The sequence below is a fragment of the Morone saxatilis genome, unplaced genomic scaffold (assembly GCF_004916995.1).
Source record: "Morone saxatilis isolate NCDOM2014 unplaced genomic scaffold, NCSU_SB_2.0 Contig14, whole genome shotgun sequence".
NCBI lineage: Eukaryota > Metazoa > Chordata > Actinopteri > Moronidae > Morone > Morone saxatilis.
The window spans coordinates 16409587-16419740 of record NW_023339696.1 but is presented as its reverse complement, the minus strand read 5'-3'; the positions used below and the strand labels follow the sequence as shown (position 1 = coordinate 16419740).

Below are 10154 nucleotides of genomic sequence, written 5' to 3'. Positions count from 1 at the left end.
ACAGAGAACTTTTGTATATTTGTTGAGCATATCTGTAGAACAAAGATCGTAAATTGAGAAACCCTGTCTCATTAAGTGATACATCGTAAAAAGAGGGTACTAACTATGGTATAAAAGGGGTAATTAACCTTATAACAGACGTCCCCTCACAAGAAAGCCAGAAAAATAGCCGTTACCGAGAAAAAAACAACAACAACTAAAGTACGGATCTGCAATTAAATTTCCAGCGTCGAAGAATCGAGGCGGAGTGAGCGCTCTTCTTTTTTCCCCCCCTCTCTCTGAAGTGACGCTGCAGAACTTCCGCTTTCCTACTTCCGTACACAAACAGCTCGGCTGATGACGTGTACACGTTAGCTACCTAGCTCAGCTAGCTCGTCCACCTGTCGGAATCAAAGGTGTTGGGAGACGAACAGCAACGTTACAAAGCGGAGGGGCGTTCAGGCAAGTCGGGGAAGATGGAGACGCTCTACCATCAGACGAACAAGTGAGTGTGTTTCCGTCTCATGTGGACGCTGCAGACTCTCACAGCTCACCAGCTAACCGGTGCAAATACACTGGTTAATTACCAGTTCACTTTCAGCCATAACTGTAGCACACTAATAAGAGCAGCATGGTACAATAAGTGGTCATTAAAGTCTCCACACACATGTTGTTCGTTTGTAAATGTTAAAATAAATACATCACTGAACAGACTGGTTGTGTTGTGGCATCGTGTGTGTGTGTTGGTTCCCATCCACTAACGTTATGTGTGTTCTGGATTAGGCAAATCCAGGAGGTGCAGTCTCTTATGGGCAACCTGGAGAAGACGGATCGTCAGTCAGTACACTGTGAGTAGTGAGCTGTAGCCCGGGTTAAACGACTTCCTGTGTAGAAGTGTTGATGGCACACTTCTCGTCCATTTGTCCTTTTTGAGTGGTTTCTAACTTGTGGGTCAGTACAGACTCCTTGTTATGGCTGCTCTGATGTAACGACAGGAGGAGGGGCTGGTGTCTCCCTGGTTAATTGTTTTCTGTGGTTGGTGCCTGCCCAATCAGTTCTGGGCCAGGCTGGTGCCAGGACAGGAAGGAGCGGGGTGGGTGCAGTGACAGAAGCTGGGAGGGCTTCTTCTAGATAATGGTGGGAGCCAGGCAGTAGACAACCCTCCACTTCCCAAGTTATGACATCAACTTGTGTTTGAACCCAGAGGAGGATGTTGCACTTTAAGCCTATACGCTTACTAATGAGAGAGGGCAATTCCACTGATAAATACCAGCGCAGTCACCCTGGAATAAACAGGCCCCCACAGCAACATGAGAAGTGAATGAAGTCAGAAAAGTCGTAAATTCAAGTGTACACTGTACTGACCATTTGCAATAGATCCAAAAAGGAAATGTGGTGTTTTCCTTCCTGTGATTATATTAAATGAATTGTTTTCTCTCTCTTTCTTTTTCTCATTATTCAAGTGTTAGAGAATGAACTACAGGCTAGGACCGACCAGATCTTCAATCATTTGGAACGCCTTGAGATCCTGGCCAGCAAGGAACCACCAAACCGCCGCCAGAACGCCAAATTGTGAGTTTGAATTGAGTCAATTGATGGTGACCCTAAAGCCCCAGACCTGGCAGGGTGAACCATCTCTCATAAAGGCACGGGGAGGGTTTAGAAGATGAGACAGGCGGCCCTGTCCTGCCCTGTGGCGACGTGGCTCTATGAAAACATTTCCTCAGAAGCCCCGTCATCACGAGCATTCCTGCTGCATTGGGCAAAGATTCATTTCTGAGCTGGGTAAACAGGCCTTAGGGGACACGGTACACCCACTCCCACAGCACTGCTCTGATCTCAGTAGAGCTCCAGTGGGGCCCGACTGAAGCTAAGGAGAGACTCATTCCAACTGCATGATAGGGGAAAGAAATACCAGCCAGAACAATTATGAATTGTCAGATCCACATATAATAAGATGAGGTGCAATGATGCATTGTCATAACATACTGTATGTCAAGAAGGTGAGCAAGTATCTGCTACAATATATAGTATATATATAATATAGTATTTTAGCTGCAGAGAGCTTTGTCCACTTTATAACAAACGTGAATCAATTAACTGTATCCTTTGCTGTCTCTCAGGCGAGTGGACCAGCTTAAGTATGATGTCCAGCACCTTCAGACCGCCCTGCAAAATTTCCAGCACCGACGCTACGCCAGAGAGGCCCAGGATAGAGAGAGGGAGGAACTCATGAGCCGTACCTTCACGACCAACGTAAGTCAAGTCTACATTTGCTAGTCAAGATCAGGATGAGGTTATTGACGTTGGTAATCACTCTACTGGGCATGAATCCAACATTCAGGTCCACGTCTTCGGGTTGGTAAAAATGTGATAATGATCAGTGAACTTTGAGTTTGCTCGAACTGCTTGTCTGGCTCGCACACAAGCTAGTTGGCTCAGTGTCACATTCAAATATCTCAAGCTGAATAATGCAGAATTAAAACATTTTTTTCATTTCAATAGGACGCAGATACCTCCATCCCCATAGATGAGACCCTACAGTTAAACTCCAACTTGCACAACGCACACAGAGGCATGGATGACCTCCTGGGCAGCGGCAGTAGCATCCTCAACGGTCTCAGAGATCAAAGATCTACACTGAAGGTGTGCGCATATGATTTAATACAAGATCCGTGGCAGAACAGACCTTCCCGTTTTTTTTATTTTTTTTATTTGGTTTTCTAGAGAAAGGAACCAGTATAGAGGGTTACACTCACTGGATAGATAAAGTTTAAACATTTTGTTCCATGAGCCAGTTTCTGAATGCCACATTGATCACAATAGTCTCATTGTTAGTGTGCATGTGCTCAGTTAGAGGGTGAGTCCATTTTTCCAGGGAGGAGATGGTCTTCCTGGTTTTGCTTCAGGCCTCCTCTTATCAGGGTGTGTCTGTTGAGCGGCACTCGTAGCCCGGTTGTCTAGCCATGAGAAACTTCTGACGGAGCGGCGCGTCAGGGAGGGCGTTGGCACTTAACGTCTCCCGAAAATCAGATGAATTAGCGTGGATAATTACAACGTTGTCATCTGATGCCTGAATTTCCCAAAACAATATGTGTATGTATGACCGTTGCAGCCCAATCTCACACGTGATCATTGCTGTTTACATGAGTACGGCTCTTGTTTTCGCCTCCGCACAGGGGACCCATAAGAAGATGCTGGATGTGGCCAACATGTTGGGGCTGTCGAACACAGTGATGAGACTGATAGAGAGGCGAGCCACCCAAGACAAGTTGATCATGATTGGAGGCATGCTGCTGACCTGCGTCTTCATGTTCCTGGTTATCAGATACCTGGGCTGACCACCATCCATCCACAACGGCGGTTTTTGATCAGTCGTGGACATTTCTGCAGCGCATCATCCCTCATGATATGAAAAGTGGCAGAACATATTTTTAACATCAGATTTAAGCAATTCATAAATTGTGCCATTATCGTTTGTTTTCAATCAGTGTAGTTATTTTGGGCACCTGTGAAATGATAAAGTTGAAGAAGACCTTTATTACATACAGTATTTTATTCTGCTTGAAGCTCCAAGAGAGCATTGAACTTTATGATAATATGTCTGATTTCCTCCGATTACTGCCACACATCCATCATCTTTTTTATCAAAACCACTCTGAAACTGTAAATCACTCGTTTACCCAAACAGCTTTTTAAAAATACTTAATAACTGATCTTTATACTCATCCTTTACCATCAGTAAAAAGCTATGTTTTTTTTTTTGCTCCTTAATCTGTCAGTAATGTTGTCAGTGTTTAACATGGTTCATAGAAAAATAGAAATACTCAACGCTCCAAGTTTTATTACATTGCAATTTAAGGATACTCCCCAGAGAATCATCTTTTGTTTTGTGTGTAGCTAAGGTTATACACAAGAGATAATCTGCTCAGAAGAACAATGGAAGCAGCAATTATTTTGTTATTGTACTTTCTCCTGGATTCATGTTGGAGTATTAGTCTCACTGTGTGAGTGACTGCTTTCTCCTAATAGAATAAAACATGTTTAATTTCCTTGGTATATCTTCTTGCTGGTAACAGGAACAAAGTTTATAACAGATTTTTGCCAGATAACTCTTAAGTGCTTTCCCTGCCACTGCAGGCATTACTGGTAGTTAGGGGCGTTAACTCTCCTGTTATGTGCTTTTTGTGGATTTTTCTGCTTTCACAAGTGTATTTAGGGCAACTAGGGCACCATCTAGTGTTTCTTTTTTAACAGTGACCTCTGCAGGGGATTGCTTGACTTTCCCAGATGAAGTGATGTTAGCGTTTTCATTCTTGTGTCTGAGTGTTTCAAAGATTAAATGTTTACATGTGAATTTCATTAATGCTTCATATTAGGGAAAAAGACACATGAACTCAAGATTTTATTTGCTGAAACATTAAGGTTTTAAAAAATACAGAGTTGCTACTGTTTGACAGATCACTATTCCTTTGCCATCCCAGCCGGGGTAATTTAGAAACAACCTTGATAAAATACATACACGTGTCTACCTGCCATCCACCAAGACATTCCTCTTTTTCCAATGCCAGTCTCAAACCTCTAGAATGTTAATAGGTTAATCTACAGCAGTTTTATTTACAAAATTACACAAAAGCAAAACACAGTTCTTCTTTTGAAGAGCATTTTGGAAAATAATTTAAAAACAGAAAAATACAATTATTGCAGTATACTACAATCTTATTGTTACATGATGCAAACGCACCATCTAGATGTACAGATTTCAGTGCAATTCATTCAGGTGTACCCTAACCACAGGGAACATGAACTTTGCCTCAGAGCATCAGGGATTTTAAAACCCCTACATCACATTTCCCCTCGCTTTGAGAGGAGTTTCCTATGTGACAATGTCATACAGATTCGGACACCATAGCTGTAATTTCATATGGTCATCATTGGTGGGATTCTTCACATTACACACTGATATATGTACAGGTTACTGCATTACAAATAATTTGAGACTTAGGATCCAATGGAGAGCAAATAGTCCTATGAAAACATGAACAGAGTATCAGTAATTATGAAACAGTTCTGAAGGTTACATTATAGAATCAAACAATACCACTAACTCCTCACGCCCCCTACCATGATTCTGCTTATAGCTTCAGCCATTACTTTTCTTTGGCTGCCAAGATGAGCAAAAACTGTGAGAATAATATTTTTATGTGGAAAACAAAAAACACCTCCAGTGGTTTCTCTGACTTATAATTCAAAAACAAATGGGGGTTGTTAATATACCTCAATCTGGAATATAAACCAATGTCTTGCAGAAGTATCTTTAAATCTAAAGATTCAGGGAAAAACATGAAAACCCCTCAAATGAGCCAGAATAATATATTAGTGTCAATTTTGAACCCAACACAGGCAACACCACTTTGTGGCTACAACTTGCTGCACTGTGTAGGCCAGTAAAATGATGGTTTATTGACCGCTTCCTGTCTCACTGACTGCACGTTGTCACAAAGACTTCCTTAAACCCTACACCAAGCCGGTTAGGTTAAGTCTTTCTTCCAGTGGCTACAGTCCTTCACTTGCATCATTACTCAGGAGCCATGGTTAGGTGGGTGCTGGAGGTCCTGTCCTGAGAAGATTGGGTGTAGCAGTGGGTGGAGTTGGAGAGCTGCTGCTGCAGCAGCCTGTGAGTGCCTGGGTGTGAAAAGTGTGGGGTACAGGGCTGTATGTGGATGTACATGGTGGAGAGCTAAGGGGGTGTGGTGAAGTGCAGAAGCTGGGATAATATGTATAGGCTGACCAGAAAGAAAGGCTGTTGGGTGGGCAGGAATCAGTCCAGCATGTCCTAGTGAGTGTCCCAGAGAATGACCAAGAGAATGGCCCAGAGGAGACAAGGAGATGGGGGTCAGGTGGTGCTGGGGAATGTGGTGTACCTGGGCCAACTGGGCATGTGCATGGTGTGGGTGGTGTGGGTGTCCTGGGTGGATGCCCATGGCTGCAGCAGTGGCAGCGTGGTGTTGCAGGATAGCGTGCTGCACTGTGGTGATTGATGTGCCAGAGGCTACAGACACTGTGGGCTGCTGAATGTGGATCTGCTGCAGGGTTGGGGGAGGTGGAGCTGGAGCCAAGTTGGCAGCTGCTGCAGCGGCGGCTGCGGCCGCAGCAGCAGAGGGAAATGTCTTGACCTGCTTGGCCAAAAGCTGTTGCTGGATGTGCTGCTGTGCAGCCTGTTGCAGCTTGCTGTATTTTTCCATCTCCTCTGGTGTGAACGTAATGGGCTGACTCTCCAAAGGTGCCAGTCCATCCTCCTCTGCCTCCATGCCATCCTCCTCCAGGCTGGGTGGTGGGTAAGCAGGGTAGGCATGCATTGGGGGCTGCTGCTGCTGCATTTCTGGCATGAGGGACTCCATCATGGGGTTCTGCGAAGGGTCCTGCCCTGATTCTCCTTGGTACTGGGGCATCATCATGGAAGGCTCCTGCTCAAACAACGGCCGGGGTTCTTGGTGCACCTGGGCTTCTGTAGTCGGGTGGGGTGTCTCCTCTTGTACCACTGTGCTCTGTGGGGCCTCCTCAACCTTCTTGACCGGTGGAGCTGGAGGTGGTGGTGGAGGGGGGAACTCCCTTATAGGCTCTACCAGGATAACCTCTGCCTCAGCCTCAGATCCCTTCCCTGCTCCTGATTTCTCACCCTCATCAGGTCTCGTCAGGGGAATCACTGGTTTCTTCCCTGCCTGCAGCTTACCAAAAAGGGGCAGCATGGCTTTGTTTCCCAGGGTTGGGGGTAGTTTGGGGCCAAAGTAGCCCTGTGGTGGGTCCTTAATCTTAATGCCAGATTTTGTTCCTGTGGTAGAATCATCAGAGCTTTTTTTAGACTGAACCTTCTCTAGCAGCTGGCGTGCAGTAAGGGAGTTTTTCTGTTCCCCTGCATCTCTGGACCCCCCTGGCCTCAGAGCCTGCGAGCTGGATGAATGGGTGTTGCGATTAAGGCCTCGCGATGAAGATGAACGTGGAGACTGGGAGCGGTAGATGCAAGAGCGGTTGAAGTCTCTGCGGTGTGACTCACTGTCCCCTCGACCCCTGGGGCCTCGTCGGCGAGGGGAGCCTTTGGTGGAACTGGAGGAGCGACTGGCAGAGCTGTGGCTACGGCTGTAGCTGCGCCTCCAGGATCTTGCACTGGTGCTGCGGCTCCAGCTACTAGAGCTTCTTGAGCTGCTCCTATGGTGCCGCCGGTGCCTCTTCCTGCGGCTGTAGCTGCGTGAACGTGAGCGTGAGTCTTCTGAGGAGGAAGAGGAGTACTGATGTCTTCTGGACCGTCTGTGTCCTCGGCTTCCCCTGCGCTCATACTCAGAGTCTGATGACCGTTTGGAGTGCCTCCGTCTGCGACCCTCTGTGCTGTAGTCGCTGTAGCTGTCTGAGTAGCTACGGCTACGGTGGCTGTAGGCGCTGCTGCCTGCTGAGGAGCGCTCAGAGCTGCTGGAGTAAGAGTGACTACGGGAGTTTTGGCCATGATGGCGTCGACGACTGCTGCCCCGTCTTTCCCCTCGTCTTGAAGAACGACTGCAGGACCGCCTTGATTCCTCACTATGGTGGCGACGTTGTTCCCGTGGACTTGACCTATGATGACGTGACCGCTGCGTATTAGAGCCCCCTTCTTCTTCACTCTCGCTGCTGGGAGGTCTACCTGGACCAGGACTCTTTTGGGCTGAGGTGGAGCAGGAGGCACTTTGAGATGCACTTGAGTCAGTCTTTTGTCGCTTGGTGCCACTGTGATCCTCTGAAGAGTTGGCCTTGTCGGTGCCTTTACCGGCTCCTCCTTCCTCTGCTCCAGACTTGCAAGGCACTTCCTTAGTAGGGCGTTTCCTCTTCCCCAGTTCCACTCCTGTATTTCCTGTAGATCCTCCTCCTCCAGTTGTCAGCTGAACAGAGGAGGCAACAGCCTTATCTTCTGACTTTGGTTTTGCCTTTTCCTTTTCCTTTTCATCACCTGCTGCCTCATCTTGATCTGGAGCCTTGTTTTTGCTCTTCTTCCTTTTGTGTTTTTTCTTCTTTTTGGGCTTATCTTGTGTCACCTCAGTCTCTCCCTCCCCATCTTCTTTTGCCCCTTTTTCTTTTTCTTTGCGTTTTGAGTGCTTTGCAGACTTCTTATGCTTCTTCTTTTTCTTTTTTTTCTTGGCACTACTGCTGCCAGTTGCTGGCTTTTGCTCATCACCGTCTGGTGGGCCAGACTCTCCCTTCATCATTGGCTTGTCTTTGTCAGTGCTGGTTCCAGGTTTAGTTGCTGTATCTACTTCCACTGAGACAGCCATCTCTTGTCCCTTGTCATTAGACTCTTCACAAGGTTTAGGGGACTTTGCTGCTTTCCCACCACGTGCTCCTTTGTTGCGGGACAGCTTGAAGTCAAAGTAGAGGGGATTGCAGCTGTAAGACAGAGAAGGCTGAGCTTTTGTAAATTCAAGGAGCTCAGAGGGCCACTGCAGGGTAGTGCTCTCATCTTTGCTCAGAACTGGGAAGAAGGGTCCTGTGGGGATTTTAGGACCCGAGTTGGAATCGAGGGTATCCTGTGTGCTCTCTGCTTTCTGTGTAGGGGAAGTGGGTTCCACAGTAGCTGTATCTGCTGCACATGAAGACACGTCCTCTGTCTTCACTTTAGGTGATGGAGGAGTTGGCTCTGGGTCGGGGGTTGAAGCTATATTACCTTGTTCTCTTTCAGTCTTACACTCTGTAACGTTGGGCTCTGTTGGTTCAGAACCATCATCAACCTTCTTCTCCTCTTCCCCCTCTTCCTCGTCTTCCTCTTCTTTGCTTGGACACTGATCAGTGGCCTTCATAAACAGCAAAAACTGGAAGTGAGGCTTTACTCGGCAGTGAGCTGGAGGTACATAGTGATAATACTGAGGCTCCTGTCCAGCATATCCCTCCTCTTTTTTCATCATCATCTTCAGTTTGTTGAGAGTGGAGGCTAGAGACGCTCCGTCATCAGGCTGCTGCACCTCTTCCACCCCTGCCACACTAACGCCCTCACCTCCTTCACCTCCTCCTGAGCTTTCCTTAGGGCTGTCTGTGCTGCAGCCAGATGTCTCGTCTTGCCCTCCAGCCTTTTCTCCCTCTTGGCTTTCCTCTTCCTCCATAGCTTCCTCTCCATGATCAGCAAACACTGCTGCTGCTGTCTCTAGCTTTACTGGGGCTTTCTTGGCAAAAGAGAAGGACACACTGACTTTGGATGCACCACTGGGGGTTGGGGAGGAGGCGGTGCTCTTCCCCAGAGAGAAGCTGATTGTTGGACCTGGCTTTGGGGAGGACTGCCCAGTTTTATCTGCTGGTGATTCTTCCCGGACACTGTCTGACAAAGGAGTGTTCTCAGGCGTCATGCTGTCACTCTCTTCTGCTTTCTCTCCATCCACAGCCACTGTGGTAGTTTTGAACATGGGCCCACTTCCTGGAGTACTGAAACACAAAAGCATGATAATGTGATGTTGGATGAATGTTTCCAACTGAAGAAATACCACATAATTGCAGTGACAGTTTAACAGGATTATCGCATCCTTGTTGTGTTTGTTTGTCCTCACAAAGGACAGGGTGGTAATTTTTTAATATGTGGTTTTTGTTTGTGCCTAACAGGTTGCACAACGATCCTTAAAAACACAATAAACATGCAATTGTACTACTATATAATTGTAGATATATTCTGTAATCCAGCCAGCAGAGGGCACTCCGTGAATAAATTCTTACCGGTCCTGTTGTTTCCTTTGCTCAGCCAGCTCATGCAGTCGGCGCAGCATCTTTTCTTGCTTCTTTCCACCTTTCCGGGAACGTGATGACACATTCCGAGCAAACTCTCTCTGCTTCAGCTCTTTAAGCCTCTGCAAAAGAAAGACATTGTCAAGACAGAGAAACAAAGCTTATCAAGATGTCTTCTCTCATGTTTTAACACAAAACAAATCTCCATTAAGAGTGCAATAATTATCACTAGTACCTGCTTGTGAGCGTGGTCATAGGAGTTAATGTGGTTGTCAAATTCCTGGTGTTTGGTGTATTGTTTGTCACATAGCTCACAGTAGAAATTGGCTCTCAGGTCTTCCAGAGCCTTTGCGATAGCTTTCTCCTTTTCCATCTGGTCCTATTGTTGATGGGAAACACAGGAGGGAATTAATCTTGTGTTCGAAGAGTAAAAAAAAAAAAAAAAA

General features: G+C 46.6%; 2 protein-coding genes across 9 annotated transcripts in view; one reads left to right on the top strand and one right to left on the bottom strand.

Moving 5' to 3' along the window:
* Positions 1–306: 306 nt before the first annotated feature.
* gosr2 (golgi SNAP receptor complex member 2) lies at positions 307–4341 on the top strand. The gene is made up of 6 exons (XM_035654305.1): positions 307–484; positions 763–827; positions 1443–1551; positions 2103–2235; positions 2485–2625; positions 3159–4341. Exons 1-6 carry the CDS (start codon positions 456–458, stop codon positions 3318–3320), a joined length of 639 nt encoding a protein of 212 aa, XP_035510198.1. The 5' UTR covers positions 307–455; the 3' UTR covers positions 3321–4341.
* A 30-nt stretch (positions 4342–4371) lies between these two features.
* gpatch8 (G patch domain containing 8) overlaps positions 4372–10154 on the bottom strand; it is a 27009-nt gene continuing 21226 nt past the window's right edge. For all 8 annotated transcript variants that reach the window (XM_035654300.1, XM_035654297.1, XM_035654303.1 and 5 more), the window contains 3 exons: positions 9944–10087; positions 9700–9830; positions 4372–9414 (listed from right to left, as the gene is read on the bottom strand). In XM_035654300.1, the coding sequence (XP_035510193.1) occupies positions 5562–9414; positions 9700–9830; positions 9944–10087 (4128 nt within the window). In that variant the 3' untranslated portion in view covers positions 4372–5561. The remainder of the gene's footprint in view (positions 9415–9699; positions 9831–9943; positions 10088–10154) is intronic.